The sequence below is a fragment of the Meleagris gallopavo genome, chromosome 3 (assembly GCF_000146605.3).
Source record: "Meleagris gallopavo isolate NT-WF06-2002-E0010 breed Aviagen turkey brand Nicholas breeding stock chromosome 3, Turkey_5.1, whole genome shotgun sequence".
NCBI lineage: Eukaryota > Metazoa > Chordata > Aves > Galliformes > Phasianidae > Meleagris > Meleagris gallopavo.
The window spans coordinates 72,280,210-72,307,319 of record NC_015013.2 but is presented as its reverse complement, the minus strand read 5'-3'; the positions used below and the strand labels follow the sequence as shown (position 1 = coordinate 72,307,319).

Sequence of the window (27,110 nt, the reverse complement as noted above, 5' to 3'; positions counted from 1 at the left end):
CAGAGTACGGTTGCCCTTGTGGCTTCCAGGGCACACTGCTGACTCGTGTTCAACTTGCCATCCCCAGAACTCCCAGATCCCTTTCCGTGGGGCTGCTCTCCAGCCTCCTGTTCTCCATTCTGTACATATATGCAGGGCTGCTCCATCCCAAGTGCAGAATTCAGCACTTTCTCTTGTTCAAGTTAGCGCTGGTAATTGGTTGGTGATTGCCCAGCCTCCTAACTTGTCAACACCTCTCTTCAAGGTCTCTCTGCCCTCAAGGAAGTCAACAGCTCTTCCTAATTTAGTATCATATGCAAACTTACTTAGTATGCATTCAAGTGCTGCGTCCAGATAATTTTCAGAAACAGTGAAAAAACTGGCCATAAATTGGAGCCCTATGGAACCCTACTAGTGACTGGCCACCAGCCTGATGTAACTCCATTTATTATAACCTTTTGAGCCCAACCTGCCTGTCAATTGTTCACCATTTGCATTATGTTTTTGTCTAGCCAGATATTTTGTCTAGAAGGATAACATGAGAAAGCTTATTGAAAGCCTTGCTGAAATCCAGATGTATCAGATCAGCTGGATTCTCCTGATTATTAGCAATTAGCAGAATAACCAATTAGGCTTAGTGTGTAGAAAAAAAATATTTTTTCATGAGAACTTCAGCCTGAGGTACATTACTTGAAGGGCTCAGGCTGACAAAACAAAGAATTTCAAAAAATGCTACAGTCTTCTAACTCAACAAGCATTACACTCAAGGCAATCTCAACTAGATCCCATTCCAGCAGAATTTCTTCTTCCAAAGAAGAAATGATTATGGAGGTAAAAATTAGCATTAGTTAGCGTCAGCTTATGCACAGCTGTGTGCAACATTCATTATTTTCAAATGGAATGAAATATAAATGAGCAACAAAGGATAGATTTTATATATATATAGAATATATATATATAGATAGATTTTTATAGCTGAAAGCAATTGTAAGCCAAAGTACTTTGTGATTGGAGGTGAAATAATTTAAACAAAAGTGAATGATGACTGACTGTACTATTAAATCTTGCTTTACTAGATTCCTCCAAAAAAAAAACCCTACAGATATCATCTAAAACGAATACCAGAATAGTTAAAAAAGGAACATAAATTGAAATAGAATACAGCTATAAGATTTGAATAATGAATGAAAGGAAAATTCACATTATTTACTGAAATTGAAAATATGTGGAATTTGAAACACTGAAAAGACACAGGCCAAGCTGCATAGCCAACAAAAACAGTGTATGTTATTTAAGGGGTGTTTGAAACAAAAACCATTTTAACAATATATTGTTAATCAGTAGGTAGAAACAGTAGAATTGTCCATATTTATGCAGAAAAGTAAAAATATTAAGTATACTCAGATCTGAATTTTTTGAAATAGGCTACAGATGATATTGTTAGAATGAAGAATTTCATCAGTTGAGAAGTAGGTCACACAGTATCTACTGTAGAAACAGCAGTAACTCCAGATCAGTACAGCCAAGAGCTGTAAAAAGAGCTGGCTGAATAACACTTTGGATGCTTAGTGTAATTTTTTGTTATCTCCTGGAACTCTACAGAAGTCTCAAAACACTAAGGAGTTTCCATCCCCAGCACCTACACACACAGTGTTTGAAAAGTATAATGAGTTCACTGCAAGCCTGTCAGCTTGACATTAATCTGCATTCAAACAACCAAACAGATAAATGTGGACTTTGATTAAGGGAAAAAAAAAAAGAAAGAAAAATATTCAAGTTTATATTATGAAGAAAGAGGCCCCGGATAAGTAAATAAGAATCTTTTTAATTGATTATGAAGTTGGTTCATAATGCTCAGGGAATTCAGTAGGGCATCAGTCTGGATATTAATTCTGATTAAGAAAACAGACTACAGAATGAACATAAATGGATTAACATTGGCTAGAGAGGTCTTCAGGATAAACTGTAAATGGGGAATCATCAAGTGGCTTTCTTTCTAAGAATGTGCCCTGCTCTCTACTGCTTAAAATTTTAATGAACAATCCTAAAGAAAATATAAAATAATCATTAATGAAGTTTATAGGTTCCTTTTGTTGTTGAGAGAATAATAAAAATATAGCTCTGCTGATATAAGGAAACACAAATCTTTTTGCAAGCTGAGTAAAAACAAACTGTAAGTATTTTTAAATAGCCAGAAGTAAACTTACATAATTTAGAAACAAAGAATGAAGGCTGTACTCACAAGATGTGGGATATTTATGTGACTGAGATTTTTAAAAGGCTTATGTTTATGGTATATAACTATCTTTGGTCATAAAAGAAGGGTAGATTCAAATAAGAATTAGGTAGGTAAGAGTTCCTCTATGCTGGACCCTGCTGTATGCTGTGTTAGAGGACTTTGTACTATGTTCCCACGTTGTGGCATCCCTGCAACAATACTGATAAATAGAAGCTTTAGGAGAATAAGAAGAGATTTATGAAAAGACTGGAAAACAGATAAAGAGCCGGAAGGAATTTCATCTGCTTATTGTTTACTACAACCATGTTAAGAGACTAAGCTAATCAGTCAAATTATGGTCTATGTGAGTATACATAAAACAGCACAATGGCAATTAGAACTCCAACTCATCACAGTCAAATGAGGCAAAATCCTATCCTCAAGATTAAATCTTGGCATAATATAAAAATGAAGCTCACATTTTAAAGTGCACATTCTGACCTTAAAATTGATATATTTTCTGAAATACATTTTTAATTCAAACAATAATTTATAGAAATCTTGTGACCTACAGAGGACAATATTGCACTCTGACCACCATGAATCAGTGAATAATTTCCTAATAGAAGGGAAATTATATTTCCTCTTTTATTGACAAGCAACTTACTTCGGCATGTTTTCCCATCTTGCCTCAGTACAAATCCGTCATGGCACTGGCAAGTATATGAGTCATCAGTATTAACACAAAGATGTTCACAGCCATGATTGACTGATTTGCAGATGTCCTTACCTAGGAATAATTTAGATTTTATTTACTACAGTTTAATAATTGAGAACATTTCAAAAAATGTAGAGACTAAAAATATTAAGTTCCTAATAAAATAAAGAATCTATCCTCCTTTTTGTCATATAAAATCACAAATAAGAAGACCTATTTCTAACACAGCATGCTTCGTCACTGACTCCAGAGTGAGAAAATTACAGTAACATCAATAACTTACTTTTACATGTTTTCTCATCTTCCCTCAATACAAAACCCTCATAACACTGGCAAATGTATGAATTATCAGTGTTCACACAAACATGCTCACAGCCGTGGTCAACAGAATTGCAAACATCTTTATCTGGAAAAAAATAAGAGTGCCAGTATTTAAACCATGTCTACAAATGCCCAGATTATAAAGGGAATCTTCTGTTAAAGATAAGTAAACTTACTTCTACATGTTTTTCCATCTTGTCTTAATGCAAATCCCTCATAACACTGGCAGACGTACGACTCATCAGCATTAACACAAACATGTTCACAGCCATGGTCAACTGAACTGCAAATGTCTTCATCTGAGAACAGTTGATGGTTTTTGGTTAAAGCACATCTTCAATATATATTATTATGCAAGGAGTAGTAGTAGTTTTTATTAGGTTCACTGACATCATTCAAAGAAATGGACAAAAATTTAGGCAGAAAACACTTCTAGTTCTTGATAACTGAAGAATTGTAAGTGTTGTTTTTTGCTTGTCTCCAGTCATATCAGTCTGGTTACTAAAGTATACTATTACTGTTCACTGAGTATCTTACAATCTTCTAGCAGGTATAACAATATTAATTCCACATTACGAGCAGTTATGGAATTGTTATTAGTTAAAAGAATTCCACAAATCTACACACTATAGATAAAAGTCTACCAGAATACTTACTTCTGCATGTTTTCCCATCTTCTCTCAATAGGAAACCTTCATGACACTCACAAGCGTAAGAGTCATCTTTGTTAACACAAATATGCTCACAGCCATGGCTGATTGATTTGCAGATGTCCTGTCCTGGGAATTAGTTAGATATAGATACAGTTTGGAATGATAACGTGTTCAAAAGGATCAAAAGGATGTTTTCTAGTGAAAGTGAAAAATACTTTTCTTTCCTTGCCTAATGCACGTGCAAAAATGTTCTAAATATATATGAGTTACTCACTTCTGCATGTTTTCCCATCATCTCTCAATATGAATCCTTCATGGCACTTGCAGATGTAAGAATTGTCAGTACTAACACAAACATGCTCACAGCCATGGCTGACTGATTTGCAGACATTTTTACCTGAGAATAAATCAACAGATAAAGAACTGTGCTAGTTAAGGGCAAGATGTTTTGTCTTACAGCTTCCAGTTACTGACTATTCTTGTTCTTGCTGGTATTCTGGACTCAATTCAGCAAATCATTTACAGCACTTACTGTAAGTTTTTATTGTAACAAAGAGCCAAATCTTTGTTCTACAATTTTTACAACCTTATTATTAAGGAAAAGTGCACTGCTTTGGTTCCAGAGTTTGTATAACTTAATGTATCCCCATCATGCAGGTTAATGTCCTGCAGGGATTTCCAAAAGCATTTAAATTCCACATCCACATTTCAAGTAAACTTTCTGGTGAAAAATAGATCTTTCCATCACCATAATTTTATCAGGTTTATGCCCAAACCTGAAATAGTTAAGCTTTCTTTCCTTGGAGTTCAGATGTTACTTGCCATTCTTCTGTACACTAAAATTACAAAAGCTTAGCGTATGTTGTGCTTAAATGTAATGAGGAACAAATTGTATGATCCTGCTGTAGACTTTTGGAAAACTGTCAGCTGTAACTGGTTAAGCAAATGTTACGTGAACTTTTCTGACATGTGATTTAGTTACAATTTATATTTCAAAATAAAATTACATCTACTTATTAATATTGGATAAACTAAACTTTCACTTTCTTCCCCACACCCTTTGTTTTCGCACAAGGGCTGCTGCATGGACACAAAATTTCACTTGCTTTTGCAATATCTGAGACAAGCAAAACTTATCTCTGTTCACATGGATTAACAAAGTAGGGTGTTGATGTGATATATGTAATACAAGGCTGATAAATGCAATACAAAACTGATAATTTAAATGTTATTTAACAGAAGATGCTGATGGAAATCTTGGATATGATTGGCATTATAGAACACTTTGTGCCTCTTTGTGTTTTCCAAAGATTGTCCACAGTTCTTCTCTGATAACTTAGCATGCACTCCAATACCAGGGAAATTTTTTTATACATCTGTCATTCATCGTAACTACATACTGTAGCCAAATGTATAATACAATTATGATATCGATTTTGCAATCAACCTTATCTCACACTGGGCAAAGGAATGAATATTCCATTAGTACCGAAGGCTCCTTTTTGTTATGTAAGTCTTTTGAAATGTTACATATTTTTGTCTTGATTTGAGAAGAAAACTATAGTTGTCAGATATAAGAATGTAAGTTGGAATCCAATGATTTTGAATCCACACCAGACACAGTTAATTTTATACATTCCAGACGTTTAGGGAGTGACTCAGGTGCCTAGAAGTATGCACTCAGTGCCACTTCAGATGCCTTCAAGCATCCAAGACCTCAACATAATGCTGGCAAACGTGACATCAAAGAGAAAATTGTGAGCTTCTGGAATCATGTAAAATGTCACTGGAAAGCAACATTTAAGCAATCAAATCCTCCTTACAGACTTATTTTCTTTATATGTAATAAAAATCTATTATTGACTTGCTGAACAACTTACGTTTACATGTTTTCCCATCATTCCGAAGCCTGTATCCTTCAAAACACTGACAAGTGTAAGATTTGTCACCATTTATACACAAATGTTCACAGCCATGATCACTCAGAGCACAATAGTCAACTCCTGCAGGAGCAATTGAAGTTATTGAAATAATTAACAATTAAACCATCATTTTTAGTATTTGCATGGCGTATAAGCAACAATTCTGTCCTTTATCTGATAATATGCATATATGTACCTTCAATTAAATTTAAGAGGGCCCTGTGGTATACTTTGCAATAATTACTGTAAGTGGAGTTGAGAATACGTAGCACAGCTCAACAGAATCTGGGTGTCAGTGCTCACAGAGTGAATTGCAAAAACCAGACACTTTAACAATGTTTTTATAAAAGACAGGGGCAATGACAGAATAGGTACCTTGTGAACCTTCTTCAAAGATGGTCTCTAAATGATCTGACGTAAACACGGCAGGCAGAAAATCCCTCTGGGATTCTGAGATGTTTGGCTTAGGCTAATCAAGCTTTTGCAAAGAATTGCAAACAACAAGACTTATGGAATATGGTCCATTTTTTCTTCTCAAATTTCTTACGGGTTTCTTATTTGAAGTACCAAGACATAATATTCCCACTCCGCAGGCAGACTGACTACTTTTTATAGGCTACAAACACAGTGTCACACTTTTGTTCTTTCACTGTCAGAGAAGAAATCTGTTTACCACTCAGGTGTTCTCCCAGCTGTCTTAAGATACCTGTGCAACTGTGTATGATACCATTGTTGTGATTCCCAGATGTTTTCCTTTTAGGAGTGGTAAATGCTAAATGCTAATCCCTTCCACTCAGCTGCTCATTCAGGGTATCACAAAGTGCCGAAAAAACCTTTCATGCTAGTCTAAAAAAAAAAAGAGGTTTCAGCAACTCATCTGGAGCTCAGCAATAAGACATCCTATATCTAAATAAATACGAGGAGAGATATGCATGGGCAAGAAGAACCATTCAAAAGGTCTCCAGTGTATTGCATGAAGGGATTCTAGAAGCCACAGCATGGTTTTAATGCTGTTGATGTGTCTCCAATTACAGTCTGGAGGAAAATGACTGAATGGAACAAAAAAAAACACACAAAAAAAACCAACCCACACCTGTTTTTACTACAAAGGAAAAACAGATTTTCCATTCACAAGTTCTTAAAAATATAGTTCGTCTATTTCTGATTTTTCAGCAGTTCTTTTAGATAGCATTTGAATTATTTCTAATAGATCCTGTCCTTATGCAGGATCAGGACCTTGCACTTGACCTCACTGAACGTCAGAATGTTTGCACAAGGCCACCTCTGGAGCCTGTCCATGTCCCTCTGGATGGCATCCCTTCCCTCACCCTGCAGGTGTGTCCTCTTCCCTTTGTGAGAACAGAAACCTTACCCATGTGGGCTGAGATCTAGCATATTTTCAGATAACTTACGTGTGCAGGTTCGTAGGTCCTCATTGATGACAAATCCTTCAGAGCACTGACAGACGTAGGAGTCATCAGTATTTAGGCACAGTTGCTCACAACCGTGATTGCTTTCTGCACAGTGGTCCACTCCTATTATTTGTGTTAATCATTGAAGAAAGCACATTTTTTTTTAAGATACATACACTACAGAACTGTAGTTCATGCACAATGCCCTTACAGAGCAAGGGAAAAAGATCAGTATATATTTTTTTATTTATGCAGTATCCCCATCTATGTTAGTAAATCGCATTAATTAACAACACCTAAGTGAAATGAGTACAGCAACTCCACAAAGCAAACAACAAACTTGATAAAGCACAGATTTCCCTTGTCAAACTATCACAAAGTAGAGAGTCTCAAGGCCCTGCCTGGTATTACCCACAGGATCACACTTTCATTCCTTAGAAGGCAAGACTCTCTTTTGTTCACCATAAAATTGTCTCAGAGAGAAAGGGAGTGTATTAACTTATACCATTTATTTGGTTTTCCTATTTTTATTTCGATTCTACCTAAGATAAAATCAAATATTTTTTGAATCTTATATGAAACTGGTTCACAGAACAGACAGCAACGCTGTAGGCTGAGGTACGTGCATTTGCAAATGTACTGTGTAATCTGCTGACTCTGTAAGTAGAGAAAAAGCACATTTTAGGAAAAAAAACTTTATAGCAAACTTTTTCATAACATTTTATTCCTGACTTGTTAATGACTATTTTTAGTTGTACAGGCTCAAATCACTTTAGCTTAACTTGATCAAATGTAGCAGAGTTCCTTCAGGCATGAAAAGTTTCATATGTTTCTATTTGCAAATCATTTACAGATGTGACCAGACACGTCTGTAGCTGCCTACATAAAAAACAACAACAAAGAAGCAACAAGCCTACACTTAATGTCAATTAACTTAGTTTTAAATATTGATATCTATTTGTTTTTTCAGCTAGGAATGATGTTGCAGGACTCCAAGGAGTCAGTCCAGATTTCCCATTATACATAAATAGAGATAGCATTGGCTTAAACAAGTGAAGCTGAGGTGAAAGTTTCTACTAGTTTAAGCAAGTTCCAGCTGGAACATTCTCCTTATTCCAAGGACTTACATCATCATGAAGAGGCTTGTGTAACTTCTTGGATCACATAAAAAATGTCCAAAAAGAAAAAGAGCTGTTTGGCACCATCTTTACAATACAAACACCTACACTAATGTGAATTTTAACATTTAAATACTTTGGTTTCTTATGCAGAATCTTTTAACACATGCTTTCAAGAAAGCTGCCTACTTGCAGGTTTTAGAAAATAGTATAAATGTACATGTGTTCATCATGTATGTTGCATTACATTTTTTTTCTTTTTTCAACTATTGTAAGAAGGATGATAAGGGGAAGGGAGAGGGGAAAGGTCTATATTAATAAAAAAAAAAGACAACTAGTGTCTTGTGATACATTTATTTTTAGATATTCAACTTGTGATCGCCTAAAAACATAATCCTTAAAATGTTTTCAGCCCTTGCAACACATCCAAGTTTCCTTAAATACGGCCTTATCACAAATAGTTTATTTAAAAATATTACTCCCTGGCCTATAAACTATTTTTAATTTAATTGACAGCATTCCTTTGACAATATATGTCAACAGTACATTAGACAAAAATGCTACAGATATTTTAGCTGATACGGAAAATAGTTCTCTGAAAAGCAGGTGACAGCAAGTGGGCAGTGCTGTTGGTGTTCTCTGGTGCAGTGCTGGTCCTTTAGTAACATTCTTATTAATAGAGGACATTTCATCAGATTGATGGAAATGTAAACATATGTAAGAAAGAAGTTTCTATGCATCTCTACGTATCATCTCACTAACACATGTTAGTTTTATGTGTGCTGCATTTTAAACAGCAAAGCTGAACAACTTTTCCCATTTATTAGGACTGGAGAAGATGACACCTTAGTTCCATGTTAAATCTGGGATCTTACTACAGCATTACTTCACTAGAGCTCGCTTGTGGCTGACTTTACAGAAATACAGGTTTGCATAACTCAGAAAGATCTCTAGAAAGGACTCAGGGGCATTTTCTCATTCTATTCACACCTCACCCCACTGCAATAACCAGCTGCTGCAGTTCACGAGACACTCACTTCTATGTGTATTGTGATCACATCGTAGGAAATATCCAAGATGACATTTGCACATAAATGACTCTCCTTAATTAACACATTCACGCTCACAGTCATGCTGACCTAACTCACAGATAGTTACATACAAGAGAGAAAAACGGTTAAGAATTCAAACCAACCAGGAAGGTCTCTGAAGTACAACAGCTTGGAAAGACTCACTTTTCTTAAATGGTACCAGATTCTATGATCTGCACAACTTTTAAAGCTGTGTACATCTGATAGTGACTTGAGGATCAAAGAGCTGTTTGTGAATACTTGGCTAGGCAAGACTGAGCTTAGACTTTAAGCTCCTGCTCCAGCAGTCATTAGAATCGATGCCCTCTGGTGAAGGAGGAATGCCTGGTTATACGTAATGTTTTTTTTTCCTGATGTTATGAAGAGGGCAAAAGATTAACCGCCAAATTTAAAAAACCCTAAAGTTAAGGAAAAGTAAAGTACTCCAGTTTGTCCTTAATTCTCAATTAAATCCTAGGCAACAAGTATTTGAGACAATACAGTCCTTTTGCACCTATGCTTACCAAGGCAGATCCATTCTATAAAAATCTGGATTTTTATATTGAAACACCATATAAATATTAAAAGCAAGAACAGCATGGACTGCTGTACAAACAGCACTGTATTGACAATCATAGAATCACAGAATCACAGTGTCCTAGGTTGAAAAGACCCTGCTGTTTAAAACCTGCTCTGTGCAGGGTTACCAACCACCAAGCAGGTTGCCCAGAGACACATCCAGGCTGGCCTTGAATGCCTCCAAGGATGGGGCATCCACAACCTCTTTGGGCAACCTGTTCCAGTGTGTCACCACCCTCTGTGTGAAAATGCTTCTTAGAAAGCATCTCTAAGACAGAAAGAAAATAGTTTCAAAAATACATACAAGTTATAAGAGTCAAGAGATATAACTGTATTGCTCTAACCAAGCTTCCTGTTCATAGAATATCAGTAAAATTCCTCCCCTTCCCCATTCCCCCCAGGACTGAATCACCAGATCAAGCTAGTTGCTTATTGACAGCGTTACATTGAAAACACGTGTGACACTGAATCCCTGCTCAGAAAAAGCTGTAACACAAAAAATATTTGTGAAGTAAACAATATGTATAATTGGTTTATAATCCCAACATTACTGAGGCTGTTTATACAGTTTGAAAGAAACTGTATGGAGTTTCACGTTTGATTTTAAGTTGGTTTTTGTAACTACATTACAATCTATTACTTACTCACAGCTAATGAGGTAAATCTGTTCTTGGCTAAAACAACTCAGGAAAGCAAGATGAAATTAAAGATAAAACCAAAAACTAAAGAAAACTTTACGTCACTGTAAGACAAAACATAACAAAGTTTTAAAAAGAGTAATAAACTTCTTGGTCTTGAGCTGATATTGGTTCCTTTATTACTCCTCAGGTTTTACTCAATCTCTTCAGAAATGTTTAACACAACCTATTCTACAAAACAGCAAACTGGGTATCTTTCTAATATGAATGGCTCAGGTAAAATTTGAGTTTATGAAGAAAGATTTGTTTCTACCTTTATTACAGAGAAAACTTTCACCCTTTCAGAAAGGAGAGCATTCACATAAGGTTTAAGAAATGAAAGCAGATGAACTTTACTATGTCCAAAAGATTACTCACTTTTGCATGTTTTCTTATCTGGATTAAGTCTAAACCATTCTTGGCATTGACAAAAATAGGAATCATCTGTATTAACACATTCCTGTTCACAGCCATGGTCCTGAAGAGCACAGTAGTCTGGTCCTAAGTAGGAAGAACTTAGGTCATTGATAAATATAATTTCCCAGAAGTAGGCAACGTAAAAACCATTTACCTAGTTTTTTTTTCTTTAGGTATTTTTTTCCATATGCACCATTTGTAACTTTTAACATATTGTTTCAAATTGTGAAAATAACATGTTCACCATCTAAAATGTCTGCTGTACTTGGGTATACCGGTTATGTATACTTAAATGAATTCTTGAAAAATACATGCACATGCAGTACAGAAATTAGAAAATTAAACATTTCTTAATATTTCGTGGCTCAGTCCTATACCCTGTCTCATCAGAACTGCCTTTTTATTTTACTCAGAGGAAGTTTGATATGATCTGCCACATACTTGCAAATTATTATTCCCAGAGATAATTAGCTTCCTGGAGAAAAAACTTTTCTAGTATGTATGGCGACCTAATGCAATTGAGCCTTTACATGTGTTGAAAGCATTCACCAATAATAAACCAAGCAGTAGCAGTGCCAGAAATCCTCTTGTTAATTCAGTAGCTAGGAATTACCTCTGCCTTTCTCACCAATAATCTGAGCTTACCGCTCTCTTCACACACAGAGTATTCTGCCAGTGTTGGCAGGATTCCCCTAATGAGCTGTGCTCCTTTTATTTCATTCTGAAAAAAACTGGAGTAAACCTCAGAAAAAATTTGTAGGACATGCACGACCGTGTGATAACATTTACATTTTCAAACTTTTTTTTGAAGCTATGAGCACTGAAGCTTGCTTTCAATTTTTGAAAGAAAAAAACATGATTCTAAAAAAATCACAAGGTCTTGGGAGCTGCAGCCATTGGCCCTGGCTTGTTTACTGATACTGTGATCTGGTCTACCAAGGGTGTGAGTCTTGGCTGTCTGGTGATCACCTCTGAGATTCAGAACTTAAGACACGTATATAGAAACGTATGCTGAAAAGTTTTAAATTTACAAACATGTTAAATCCAGTGATCTGAAGTTTGCTCATTCATGTTGTTTATGCAAACTCAGAGCTTGTGTGATTCTTAACATACGGGAACTAGAACACATTTTTGCTCTGAAGAGCTCTCATGCTGTCCTAATTTTTGCAGCATTAGGAGTTACCCAGTTATTTTCTTTGTGGTTTATTTAATTAGCAAAGCTTGGAACACATCAAGCGTAAGGAAAAGTGGCTTACTAAATGTTAGTTGTATTTATGCTTAGATTCAGGATACACATTTTAGACGAGAATGATTACACATATTTGCACATTCCTCTCTGACTACTGCTTCTGAATCAAACTCAATGGCGTACTTCATCCAGCCATTTTGACTCTTCCTTAGTTGCAACCTGATGGAATTTTCTCCCTTACAATTTAAAGTATTTATAACAAAAGAGATGGCAGTTAATATGGCAGCTGAATTCTGAGATGCAAAAGTGTGAAAAGCCTTGTCTGTAGCCTCTACCCCTTGATTGGGAGCTACATTTAATGTTAAGCTCTTGCCCATGCTTCCTTGAGCTATGTTATTAGCATGCCTGTGCATGCCAAGGCCTTGCATAGCTTATCCTGACCTACACGCTGGCTGACTTGATTTCTGGATTGGCCTTGGACATCTCTTTAACTACGGACTAGTCTGGTGGTCACTGAACTGAGCCTGGGTAGTTGTAAGACCTGATCAGGTCTTATTTCGGCACTGTGGGAACTGAAGGACCTGTCAGAGATTACTGACTCTGCTTGTCTTATAGTCATCCTTGGATCTCAATATACATTCCCTTGTGTAGCAGTGCACTTTCAACAAAAGATCTCCTCCATTCCATATAGACCCAACATAAAACTACAGATGTGCCCAGATTGTTTCTAGTCAAGAACAGATGGGAAATGACATTAGGAATGCAGTGGTGGAGTCTTTCAGCCCATCTGACCAAAAGGATGTAGATCAGCTTTTTCTAAAAATAGTTAGCAGAAGGTTCCAATTTGCAGGCTTTTGTTAAGGTTGGAAATTTCAACCATCCAAACACCCATAGGGCACGTAAGATGGTACTGTACAGACAACTCAGAATGTTCCTGCACAGTCATGGGGACAATTCCCTAACACAAATTCTGGATGGCTAACATTCTACTTGACTTAGTGCTATGACCATGAGATGACTAAGCTCATAATCCAGAATGATGGGAGAAAAAACAACAGAATTTGCACTCTGGATTTTACAAGCTCATATTTCAGCTTATTCAGGGAACTGCTAAGAAGAATCCTCTGGGAAAGAGCCATGAAGAGAAAAAGGAGCCCAGGAGAGCCAGATGAGTTTTAAAGAAAACATACTAAGAACTCAGGAACAAATGATCCTTTTATGCTGGAAAATCTGCTTAGCTAATCAAGGAACTTCTCAATAAACTAAAATACAAAAAGGGAGAATAGCAGAAGGAGAAAGAAGGACGAAAAACAAAGCCCAGCTGGTCATATCACTATGAGGTCCACAAAGCATAGTATGAGGTGAGTCTACAAATACGCTAGCAGCAGTAAGAAAGTTAGAGAAAACATGTTGGTTACTAAGGGAACAACCTGACAAGCAGTACAGAAAGAGGAAAAAAAACAAACAACAAACCTCTTTAATTCTTGGTTCTCGCAGGCAAAGCCTACTGCCAGATTTCCATGTAGACTGGCACAGAGGGGTAAGCCACACAGTTTAAAGTCTACTTAGAGAAGGTGGTTCCATTCTGGGGGGTGGTGGAAAAGACAACTGATCTGATTATCAGGTCAGGGTCTATCATGGATGAAAATTCAGAGACTAAGAGAGTTCCCTGATTAGTGAAAAAAGCTGCCATTACACTCATCTTAAAAAAATGCAAGAAGACACAGGGAATTGTAGACCAATTAGCACCATTTCATTCCCAGGATCACGGGGCATATCCTCTCAGAACCAATTTCCAAATATATGAAGGACAAAAAGATAAACAGGAATAGTCAGAGTGGATCTATCAAGGGCAACTCATGACTGACCAATCGCCTTCAATCGTGAAACTTACCAGGTCTGTGGACAAATGGAGATCAGTGTGTGGAATATCCCTGACACTATTCTTGATGCTGTCTTGCACAGTATTCTCATTTGGAAGTTGAGGAAGTACAGGCCAGAAGAAAAGATGGTTAGAGTGAAAATTTTCTAAGTCACCAGCATAAGGATGGTATTCATGTATGTATGGCTTCATTTTGGCTGGTTGGCTGGGTGGTTGATAGTGGCCAAAGTATCACAAGGGGATAGTAATGGGTGGCACACAGCTAAAGAAACCTTAATTAATGACAAATAGATGATGGCACAAGGTGTACCCTATTCAAATCTGTGGTTGACACTGAATTAGGGACAGAGACTGTAAGCAAGCAGCAGTACAGAGAAACCTTGATAAACTTTACAATTGGGCCAACAGAAGCCTTATGAAGTTCAGCAAGAATTGGAAAGTTCTACATCTGCCGTGCCCCTAGCTTGCAGAGATTGACACAAAATCTGCCATCAGTGAGCAGAACGGGCCAGCTGCTCCCTAACTGAAAGGGAGACAAGGGCAACAATAGAGCAGGGCAGAGCAGGGCAGGGCAGGGGTCTTGCCAACCACACACTACCCTGAAGTACCTGAATGAGTTGAGCATGGCAAGACTGTAAATGGTAGCCAAGTTTAATCAAGGAGTTCACACCATGTGACAAGTTCATGGTGATGAGGCATAGTCTAAGGTCAAGCCAGGAAGCCAGACCATCTGTCAGGATCAGGTGAGGGTACCACTGGTGAGTGAGCCAGGATCTGACACAGCCCAGTGATCACTGGTCAGTAAGGCCACAGTGGCAGAGTAAGGCCACAATCAAGATGGAAAGTCAATCTGTTGGTCAGGATCTGGATCAATGATTGCTAGTGCCTGGCTTAGACCTATGCATTTCTGGAGACCAGCATGTCTAAGCATTGTTGGGAAAGGAGAGCTCCAGGAGGAAATGAAATGAGGCAGGGGTGAGGAGAAGGCCCTGAGGTGGCAGGGCAGGGCCATTAAGGCCTATTGGTGCCACTAGGACTATGACACTAGCTGAGTGTCACCTGTGATGGAAAGTCCCCTGGGATTTATGCTGAATGTGATCTTGAATTAAAGACAACAATGTAAATCTCACTGCAAATAAAGAAAACTTCACATTGGAACACATAGGTGAAGCACAGCAAGCAGAAATTACTACCTCTCCTCACTAGTGAGGTTGCATTGATGTACACCGTACAGTTCTGGAACAGCACTTCCCCACACAGTTAAAGGCAATAAATGCAAGAGGGCTCAAAAGCCTACTAACGTTGTCCAGGGCATTCTACACATGACTTGTTCAGAGTGCTTCAGGATTCTGGTCTTACCTGGCCTGGTGAAGTGGAAGACTATGTCATTACAAAGGTAGTGGATCTAAACCTTTCTTGGTAGTGTCAGATGATAAAACAAGGATCATTGGCTTGGGTGATTCAGGTTTGGCATGAAGAAAATATTCTTCACTGGAAAGACAGACCAGCAGTGGAACTGGCTGCACAGACAGGTTGTGGATTCTCCACTGGAGCTTTCTGAGATTCAGTTAGACAAAGCTGTAACTGACCTCATCTATGGCTTGTGGCAGCTCCACTTTAAAGAAAAGGCTGAAATAGATGACTTCCAGAGGTTCTGTCCAACCAACATTTGAAAGCTTTAATGCTTGTAACATAAAAACAGCAGCACATGATCAGACCGAAAGTCTATATAGCCCAATGTCCCGTCTCCACCAATAATTAAAGCAGAGGACAGAGATAGGACAAGCGTGAAATACTACTTTCACAGAACATTCTTTCAGCTTCCAGAGTCTGTGGCTCATCAAGTTAAACAGGTCAAAACAATCCATAGGATTAGACAATAAGCTACAAACAATTCAAGACATAAAATATTATGTAAAAGATGCAGTTTGAAGGCTTTTGATCAATTCAAATTGGAAGAGAAAACACTGATTAAAATTCCCGATCTTAAATTGAAGGAATTCACAAGAATTTTTGCTTGGGCAGTGGAATGCAGTTACACTATACTAGATTTCCAAAACATATGGATATGGAAGTATAAGAGAATTCAGCCAGCTCTTAGCTGACAGATATTTGACAAATGGGCTCCTTCATACAAACTACAAGCAACATGAACTGGTTTCAAGTATAATCTGTCCCTTGGGGATGAAGTCAATTCATCTCTCTGAATTCTCTCATTGTTTATTATAAATCAGGTGTCTGGTCTGGCAAAACATGTAGCTCCCTATACAGTCAAGGAAAATACAGTCAGAGGTATGACACCTTCTGGAAGTACATGTCTCTTTTTCAGGACCATGAGGTCAGATGTACAGTTTGAATTAGACATTTTCTTTCTAAATATTAAATGAAACAAGTATCAAGCTTAATGCCCAGAGCAGTCTTCTCTTAAGATAAAGACTTAAATGCCCCCTGTAAAAACACAGAAATGCAGTGCTATATTTAGGATTTTTTTTTTGAGAAGAAATAGTTCTTCTCATTATTAGATAACACAGGCTAAATTTACCACTGCATATTCAGCAATTCCACTCACCTAAAAACTAATGAGGTTTTTCTGGCTTCAATATTGATACCTCTGGCACAAGGTATCAAAGAACACACTATGGAAGAAAATCCATAGGAAAATAGGCTGCAATGTCTCTTCTGATGTGGAACTATTCACTCTCTTTAATTTTAGCAACCAAGATGATTACAAATCATCTTGTTCAGCCTTGTTCACCTAGGTAGGGAGATGATATTCTAAATGAAAAATCTGGATAATCAAAGAGACTATGCAAGACAAGCTTTTGGCTCATACTATTGGAACAGGAGCCTGTTCATAGAAGGGGCCTGTACATCTATACCCTCTCCATAAAAACAAACTAATGCTCAAAACAGCTTTATTAACTTTTACAACATTTGGCTTCAAGGGCACTCTATCATTTTCTATACCCGACATATTATTCAGTGTTCCCAGGAACAGTGAGAACTAGAAATAAGGAGTACATACTGTTCATAATTAAACCTTATCACAACTTACTTCTGCAAGTTCTTTTGTCTGGATTTAAAATGAACCCTGGGTGGCATCTACAGTAATAAGAGTCCTCTGTGCTAACACATTCATGTTGGCAACCTTGATTATCCACAGCACAGTAGTCTACAACTGAAAAAGAACAAGAGTAACATGCATAATTAGAAATACAAAATCAGAACTATTACACATAGAGATTATATACTACTTGCATACAGTAGCTACAAGAGAAGGAAAAGCTGACATAATTTTTGTCCAAAAGAGCCTTTCTGCAAAAAGCAGCACACTTCAAATTAGATTTCAGAAGAGTCCCACATTATTTCTCCTACTTTCTAAACATTTATAAACTCTATCAGGAACTTTCTCACTGTGTTTTCTCAAATCTGGAAACCATGCCTCGCTCATTAACTCTGTCCAGATCTTCATACTGTAGACCAGGAAGTTGCAGAATTTATTTTATTTAGTTTTGTCTTCTGTCTGTCCAGATCCAGCCCTGGAATTGCTCTGGTTTTCTTTAATTCCTTCCTAGCTGTATTAGTTATCAAGACCTGTCCCAGCAGCCTGAATATATGAGAGACTGATAGCAATACCTTCTACTTTGCTCCAGAATCATCCTGTAAAATCAGTCACAACTATGAAGCCTGAGAGCTTCAGCTGATTTTCCCTGCTGTTTTGCTTATACAATACCCTTTTGTGGGAAAGAAATAAAACACTGTTATTCTAGTCACATATTTTTTAAGTCTGGTCATCTATTACACAAATGCGTATTTGCAAGATAGACTGCCAAAAGGGTATTAATGTAATACTTCAGAGTTTACTCAGACACTCTCATTTGAAAGCGCTAAGGAAGTAAAATTAATTTTGTTATTCTATTTCTTTACAGGTTAAGCTGTTTCTTTACACAGAAGGCCCTAGAAGAAATCAAAGACAACTCACAAAGCAGGTGTCCTGCCCCCAAAAGCTGCCAGGCCCACTTTAGGCAAGTTTACTCGATTCCTAATGCATCTGATTTCACACAGATGTTTACTGAGACAGTTTCCCCATCTTTGCCAACTGAGTAATATTTTTTATGACTCTATACTGCTGACCCTCCCAAACTACTTCTAAGAGCGTATAGTTTGTTTTAATTAAATAATTTTTTATTTACTGTAATAGACCTCTCTCTGCAAACAATGCACACTCAGGTATGCTAAAATACTGAAGGTCATCTAGTCAGAAAAGTAAATAACCTAGTTAATTACCTAGAAAGAGCTGCTTTTAAGCCTTTGGAATACTGCTGAATAAAGCCAAATTAGATTACTTACTAGCTACCATATGAAAACATTTTCCTGGCAAGTACCTTCCTGTTTCCACACCAAATAGCTTCATATAAAAATGTATTTGCTGAATATCTACTACAAGGATCTAAAGTGTTATATAATTAGTCAGATTTCCTCTTAAATTCTAACCAAATGCACATTTTCAAGTGTTTTAGAAGACACATTAGCAAATAAGTACACAAAAGATGTCATTTTTTTTCTATACATCATCATCCCTAAGAAGCAGTCCATATAAATCATTTCCTCCTTTGCATTTAAACTTTAGTGAACATACAGTTCTACCAAAATACCTGTAACTGCCCAACTAATGATTATGAAGTTGAGAGACAACTAAATAGGTCAACTAGTCTTAGAATCCTTCATGAGCAAAACTGTTTTGGAGATATATATTTATCTTTCCATTCTGTCCCCAAGCCCTTATTCCACGCAGGCTTGGCCTTGCAGACTGGCATTAGTAATCTGCCTACAATTTAATTTCACTTTCAGCTTCACATTTCATTTTGGTGGCACCTGCTTAGAAGTGAAACTTGCCAACAGTCTGTCAATCAGCAAGTAAGCTGCCAGTGGACTTATATCTTCCTTAAAAAAATTGGGAAGAATTATAAACTTACATATCATATACTGAAGCACTGTAATCCTACTGTAAATATACAAAATCTATATAAGACCAATGCAGAATGATATTTTCCTCATTTTTGTTAAGTTTCATTCTCTTTTCTGTACAGTCATGATATTGAAACCAGAACATTAACACTTAATGTTAACCTGACTACTTCAATATAATCTTTTTCTAAAAGAATGACAATGGTATTTTGCACAAGCAAGCAATGAATCCAGTTGTCATCTCCCCTGATTTGCTCCACCATGTTTTTCTTGCTTAGAAGTAGTTACCAAGACAGTGAGAGCCATCTTTCACTTCCAGTTACCAGTTCTGCACTTGGTTCCTCATGTTGCCCTCTCCGATCTGCAGGCAGCACAGATCACCCTTCTCTGGTACTGCTGTATTATTACTAATACATAGTCTACGTAGGTTTTTCATCTTAAGAGAATGAAATATGTTAGGGAAAAGGGTAGAACAAAGCTAGGAAGAAATGGTAACGTTAAGTTAGAAGAATGAAAAATAAAGTGAGGAAGGAGAAAAGGAGACTAATGGAAGACCAGTTAACACCTAGAAACAAGCCAAAAAATGCATCAGTGCCAGGACTGTAGACATGTGCCAGCAGCCAAATCACTGCCAGGTGAAGAGAGCCCGAGCCCAACAGCTGCAGCAGCATTGCAGACAGTCCACCGGTGCCAGGAAAGACAGCAACACCAAGAAGATGGAGAGAGTGAGACTAAGACTGAGAAGACTGCCTGCTCAGCAGCATAACTGGGAAAGTAGGGCTCATCAGCACCATACTTGAACTGACAGGATTTCAATCATATAAAAGACAGCTAATGTGAAAAGCTGTTTAAAAAGACAGACGATGGTGCTCTACTAACCACAATTACTGCTGAAAATACTGCTTAATCTACACATTTTTCGTAAACCTGCTCGTCCATTCAGTGGTCGCTTTAAATGGATGCATTGTAATCTCCTGTTGTGAGATTTTATTTAATTATTGCCATCCAGGTAAATAGCTGACAGCTTTGTCGATAAAACAATTAACGTGGCCTTTGGTCCTTAAATAGAAAAATTAGCCCCTCAGAGAACAGAAAGAGAACAAAATAATAATAACAGCTCATGACACTAAGTATGAATATATCAGATGAAAATATATGGTAAAAAAAACCAAGGATACAAGAACCTGCCAAGAGAAGTCATGAATTTTCTCTCTCAGATTGTATTTATGTCAACAGCAAAGAAATGTCTGACCTTTACCTAAGTGAAAGGCATGGGGATTAGCTAAGGCTACTGGGTGAACGTCTGTGGACTTAACAACTAACAGGTTTTCTTGTCTAAATAGCCATATTTAGCTGCATTTTCAAAATATTTCAATTTCAGAAAGCAGGTACTTAAAATGTTATATTAGTGTCCAAATTATGCTAAGGTTAAATTATGTGAAAACATGTAAACACTCAAATACTGAGAAAATGAAGCCACGCGTACAGGAAGGTTTTCAGGAGATTAAAGTAGAGTTGATTTTCTCACATTACTCCACCTTTCATGTTATTCTTAGCCTAAAAAAAAAATTAAAACCTTCTTTTTGTGTCCCAAGTGAACATGCAAGTGGAATTTTCAATTTCATACATAAATTATATCTATTTTGCACCTCAAAATAGGATTATTCTGCAAGATAATCACTCTATGAAGGTAATAAGAGAGAGATTGTATTACATTAGAGTTCTTAAAATAGCCAAACAAACAAGAAAGTGTAAATTGTTGGAAGCTGGTTTTCCTAGTAAGTTGTAGTGGCCTGTGGCAAAACTTGGGGCCAAGCATTCAACTTGGATTTACTTCCATGGAAACTCAGCATGTGCTTGAAATTAAGCATGAATTTAAGTGCTTGCCTGAAGAGAATACTTAACAAATAAGACTTTTTTTTCTTTAAAGACTCTCTAGGTTATTATGTATGAGTGCGTGTTTGTGTGCATGAGTGTGAGTGCGTGCATTTGATTCTAGAAGATAATATTTTCCTGAAATGTGTGGGATGAAATGTTTATGAGAAGGGTGACAGCCTAACTAGAACGTTTTAAAAATATTTACTGTGTATTAACAAGCAAGAAGTAAGAAATGAGATACATGTATAGTAATAATGTTTTCCTTGAAAAATTGTTATATTACATATCACGTCAGTACAATGTTGGTCACCTGCGTAGATATATAATAAAACATTAGGTACACAGTTTCAAGACAATAGTGTTACTTGCTGTATGAAATTATAAGCAAAGGCTTAAAAACATGCCAACATACATTTTTCTATATTTAACACTTGTGAGAGAGGAGAGCTTCCCATCGTTATTAGGTCTAAACTGGTCATTACTTTGCATTCTTTGGTTTGTTTCAAGAGATAAACACAAATGGCTAAGCTCATACTCACCAACACAATTCTTTCCATCTGCATCAAGCTCATACCCTTCGTAACACTGACAGACATAAGACCCAGGTGTGTTCACACAAATCTGCTCACAGTTATGCTTCTCCACAGCGCAAAGGTCTTGAGCTACAAGGCAGAATGGCACAAATATGAAATTCTTCGACCTTCTATACTGCACAGGTTGACTACAGATTGAAAATAAATTTCAGGAAGCTATGAAGAGCTCTTTAGAATTGAGTTCATTTTAGTACAGAACATGACAATACTCTGTCAAATAGAAAAACTCTTACACCAATGAGAACAGCCACTCAAAGCTGAGGAGTTCATTCCTTTAGCTGAAGGCAACAACAATTATTGGGACACTGGTACTTAGTAGATTTGCTTGAGTGTACATTCCTCCAGGCTTCCTTCATTTTTACTGAAAAGCAATTTTGGTATTTGCGTCATTTTTTTTTCCCTTTTTTGTTCAACTCCCCAAAAAGTAATGAGGATGGAACAGGAAAGAAAACGAAAATAAAGCAAAAGATTCATGAGCATTTAATTTCTGAGTTTTATCATTTTTCTGTTTCATAGAAAATACTATAACAAGTTACCCCTCCCAACAAGAAGTCTCATTAGAAAAATTACTAAAGCAAACGAGGTCAGTTCAGTTCCTGGTGTAATGAAGCACATTTGTCTGTCTTTAACATAGACCAAAAAGAGTCGCCTTCTGAGAATTCCAAGTTTCCCCAGTGAAATCCCTGGAAGGCAGAGTACTTTGTGTTGCTCAGGATCAGGCCTGGAAACTTCTCAACACATAATTATAATTTACAGCTACAAAAAAAACAAAACAACAACATGTTCTGGAACATGTTTAAGGACACTAGCCAAACAAATACTGATTTTATTTCATAGCTCTCTGCTTCATGTCATGTGGCATGATGAACAGCATAAACAATAATTTAACTATCTTACTGCAATATAAACATCCAAAAGTAAGTATTTCTTTTTCAGTCATATATGCTCTTTCGTACTATTTTGTGTATTAACGTAAGATTTGAGCATAACTACAGAAGAATGAAAGACACGAAACTAAACAAGCAGTGCAATGAGTATAGAACAGCCATTATCTGCCACAGCCACTTTTCTTTAGAAAAGTTAGATCAGATTTGGTGAAAGGAACAAACAAGAAGTTTTCATCCTTGCATGAATACAAAACCACCTCAACGATTTCCATCTTTTGCATGGATGCAAAACCATCTAAATGACATAAATGCAAGAATATTTTATGTTGAACAAAGGAACATTTTTTTTCTGGATTTTGTTCTGGAAGAGAGGTGAGTTGAACTTTTTTTTTTTTTCTTTCATGTGGAATGCAACAAATCACAAATACAACACTTTTTCCTTCACTGAATCATGGAATCACAAGGACCTACAAGACCATCTAGTCCAACCGTCTTCTCGTTACCACTGCTACCACAAGCACTAAATCATATCTCGCAGCTCCTCATCCAGACGCCTCTTGAACACTGCCAGGGACGGCGACTGCACCACCTCCCTGGGCAGGCCATTCCAGTGCCTGACCACTCTCTGAGAGAAAAAGAGAGAAAAAGTTTTTCCTTATGTCTAACCTAAACCTCCTCTGGTACAACTTGTGGCCATTTCCTCAGGTCCTGTCCGTTGCCTGGGAGAAGAGGCCAAACCCCTCCTCATCACAACCTCCCTTCAGAAAGTTGTAGAGTGCAATCAGGTCTCCCCTGAGCCTCCTCTTCTCCAGACTAAACAATCCCAGCTCCCTCAGCCACCCCTTGTAAGATTTGTGCTCCAGACCCCTCACCAGTTTTGTTGCCCTTCTCTGGACATGCTCCAGGGCCTAATGTCTTTCTTGTAGTGAGGGGCCCAAAACTGAACACAATACTCAAGGTGTGGCCTCACCAGTGCTGAATACAGGGGGAAGGACTTCCATGCAGAACTGAAATGCATTAAGTAACAAAACTACCATCCACTCAAAAGAGGAACGCCCTTTTCCAGCCTGGAGCAAAGCTGTTAATTCATTGCTGATTTAAGTCATTTGGCTAAGGGCTTTTAAGAACTGAACAGTGACGTGCTGTACTCTCACAACATAAAAAAGAGTTCCAAAAGTTGAAAAGAATATATATTTATGCTCTCGCAGTTCATTTTTTACTCACTGTTTAATTTAGTAAGTATTAAAATATACATGTTCACGAATGAGCTAAGAAGTACACTCAAAACTTAGATAAATATATCTGTTTTATGTTGATCATGTACTGCACTGAACATCAATATAATGTAGATTTATTTTACTTAGAGGTCAAGTGAAGAACATGTTGTCCCTGTGCATGGGTGAAAAATAACTATGAAAGTAACTAACATGGTCACAGACTTTGGGTTCTTCCATCACTACTGCTCAACCTCACTCTAGAAGTAAGCAGTCCAGTTTGTCCAGCTTTGGTCCTCTTTACTCATGAATTCTGTTATTTCTCTGAGCTTTTATACTGTTTTAATTAATATAAACTTTTTATATAATTTATAATCTAATCTTAGATTTTGAGTGCAATTGTCAAAACTAGTTTATAGTTTGGTAATGTAGAAAAATAGGCTACAAATACATGGAATGACTTGTGTCCCTTTCATATTTCGCAAACTCAGATCTACTACCATCCAACTGATGATTAAAACAAGTACAGAGTTAAGCATATCATGTGTGATAGATAAATAGGGAAAACTGTGTCATAACAAAAAAATTATAAAAAGAATAGTAGAGCAGTGAGTTTTAAAAGTTGTATAGAAGCAACACATGCATAGGCCATCAGGAGGAAAATTCCACACAATTCCAAAATTGTCTTGGAAATTAATCTGTAATTCGCAGCAGTGCAGTGACCATAAGCTGAACTACTGGCTAATAAAAACAATGAAAATATAACACAGTACAACAGAAAACACAATAAACTATTTTTCATACTTGCAATTAAAATTTTCTCTATTTTGTACCCTTAGTTGAACCAAATTTATTTTCCAGTTTTAGCACTATTATTCTCCAAATTCAAGTGTCCAAACTGATGTTAGGGGTGAGTATGGAAAAAAATGTGTAAGAAGAAATTTTAAGAAAGATTTTGTATTTTCCCCTCATCTCTAAATCACGTATTGTAAGGGGGACATCCCTTGCCCTCACCATGATGGCTTTCTCCATCTCTTTCAAAAGACATTTTTCAAAATAATTCTTGCAACTAAAATCAGTTTGGCAAATTTGGTTTGAATCCATAGAGTTTTGTGGGATAAGGAACTGCATTTTTAGCAAGTGTATTTTTCACAAGTGATAAAACTTATTACCTCACAATTAATTCAAAATAATTGTGGATAGAGAAATAAATTTGGCATGTCTTTCTCATGTAATCTGCTGTTAATTATGAGGATGCAAGACAAAATGGACAAAAGAAATACTGCTTACAAAGATCACAAACTGAAATATGTTACTATGAACTATATAGTTAAAGCCAATTGCTTAAAAGCAAACAATTCTATATAGAACAAATGAGAGCACAAGAAAGACTTTTGAAACTCTCTTCTGAAAGATTTTAAGGTTATATTTTATGCAGAGTTTAGAAAGTTTTCCAGAATGGCAAGTTACATTCCAGTTTTGTAGTATATGGTTTATTGTGCCTTACTGTGCCATTTAGGAAAAGCAACCAGTAGGCTGCTATCTAGACAGGTTACTAAATTAGTTGTGATCATTTAACATGAGATGATGAAACAGTTCTTTCTTTGATAGTTGTTTCATTCTTGAACTCATTACATCAATAAAATTCAAATGCAACTTTATGTAGCTACAGTGTACTACTGCTTGATAATTAGGTTGATGTATTATTTCACAAAGGTTTGGAAGAACTTCATAAAAAAAAACAACACGAAATACAACTTTACTTTTTTAGATTCTTCGTGATTACCATTAATTACACAATGAGTTCAGATCTTCTTTATGAACCCAACTCAAACCACTGACATTAAGTGCTTTTCAGTGGCACAAGAAAGAATAGTTTAGAAAGATAACATACTGCTGCAAGTCTTCTGGTCAGCATTCAGGATGTAACCTTGTTTACATCTGCATACATAGGAGCCTGGGGTATTTATGCAGAAATGATCACAGCGATGCTCAGCTATACTGCACATATGGGGAACTGAAAGAAAAAAGTAAGAAGTCATTAATCACTGGACTTGCTTATTTGTTGTCACAATTCAATAATAAATGGTTTAAAATACTTTACTGAAGTCATTTAAAAAAACTGAGTTAAATTTCAACAGTCAAGACAAAAATGGAAGCTTAAGCCTACAGCTGAGTATAAAACAAACCCTTACCAAACAGAATTATACTTTTATTCTTGATAAAAATAGGAGTTTATATATAATCTGTCTGGTTGACAATGGTGACATCATTTTGTACATGAAATTACTTATGGAAGAGAGATATAAACAACAACAAAAAATTATAATAGAGCATCTGGAAACACTAATTACTTATTGGTTCCACAAAAACAGTGAAACAGGTACCACATTCAAATTTAGAAATAAGTGTAATTTAATTACAAATTGTTCTAGAGAACATTTAATTTCCTGAATGAAGTGCCCTACAGCTCAACTCTAAAAAGATTGGAAAAAAATACCTGATAAAGAATCTTGTTTGCCAGTTTATTAATTTTGAGGAATATCTGGACAAGATATGACTACAGTGAAGTCAAGCATCTCTGAAACTCAGTAAGAGGAAGCTGAGCTGAGCTACACTCCAGAGTATAACTGTTCCTGAGCCTATTTTTTTTTTAATCTGCTCATATTTTATGTCTCTAATAGCAAATAGTAAAATGCAGCAGACTGTGACAGGAAGAAAAAAAAAGCAAACCTATTCTGCCAAATTCATTACCTAGCTATTCTTTTTTCCCATATCAGATTTTCTGTGGGGAAGTAATGAATCTCATTGACTTTTTTCTTCCACTACAGCACTGTTGGTATGTCATTCCTATAATATACAGGTGAATTGTTCTCAGAGAATAATGTGTGGAAAATAATCTGTTTTTCTCAAGGACAATTAGGGACTGATGTGCTCATTATGCTGCTAGGTTGCAAACGTCAAAATTAATGGAATAGATATTCAACAGTAATTTTCTAGCAGCCACCATAAAAGCCTAATAAATAACTTCACATGTAGTAGGCATAGAATTTCTGCGAAAAAAAGTGTTTTTGCAATACATACTATTTATTGAGTCTTTGGAACAGTTACCAAAGTTATGCATTTATTGCTAATACAGAAACCACCACAATTCCCAAATCTCTTAATCAGCTTTTTTGAACTCACTGTCTGCCATATCAAAACAAGTGCTTTTATCTGTGTGAATGCACACCTGCTGGTATTACTGGTCTATTGATTCTTCTGTCTTTCTAAAAGTAAATTCATGATCTCTGATACTTTCTAAATATAAGTTTCATTCTGGCTATATTTCTAGTTTGCAACATCAGGTACAACTGATTGGCAAAATTCTTCTCTTAACTTCATAGGAACCATGAATACATAGACATAAGGACAG

The 27,110-nt window shown here is 36.6% G+C and overlaps 1 protein-coding gene across 5 annotated transcripts in view; it reads right to left on the bottom strand.

The window, feature by feature from the left end:
• MATN2 (matrilin 2) overlaps positions 1–27,110 on the bottom strand; it is a 56,386-nt gene that overhangs the window by 13,130 nt on the left and 16,146 nt on the right. For 4 of the 5 annotated variants that reach the window (XM_010709163.3, XM_010709164.3, XM_019614161.2 and 1 more), the window contains 11 exons: positions 25,590–25,712; positions 21,541–21,663; positions 17,211–17,333; positions 11,046–11,168; positions 7,224–7,346; positions 5,770–5,892; positions 4,164–4,286; positions 3,893–4,015; positions 3,413–3,535; positions 3,199–3,321; positions 2,865–2,987 (listed from right to left, as the gene is read on the bottom strand). In XM_010709163.3, coding sequence (XP_010707465.1) covers positions 2,865–2,987; positions 3,199–3,321; positions 3,413–3,535; positions 3,893–4,015; positions 4,164–4,286; positions 5,770–5,892; positions 7,224–7,346; positions 11,046–11,168; positions 17,211–17,333; positions 21,541–21,663; positions 25,590–25,712 — 1,353 coding nt within the window. The remainder of the gene's footprint in view (positions 1–2,864; positions 2,988–3,198; positions 3,322–3,412; positions 3,536–3,892; positions 4,016–4,163; positions 4,287–5,769; positions 5,893–7,223; positions 7,347–11,045; positions 11,169–17,210; positions 17,334–21,540; positions 21,664–25,589; positions 25,713–27,110) is intronic. The other variant, XM_010709165.3, reaches the window with a different exon arrangement.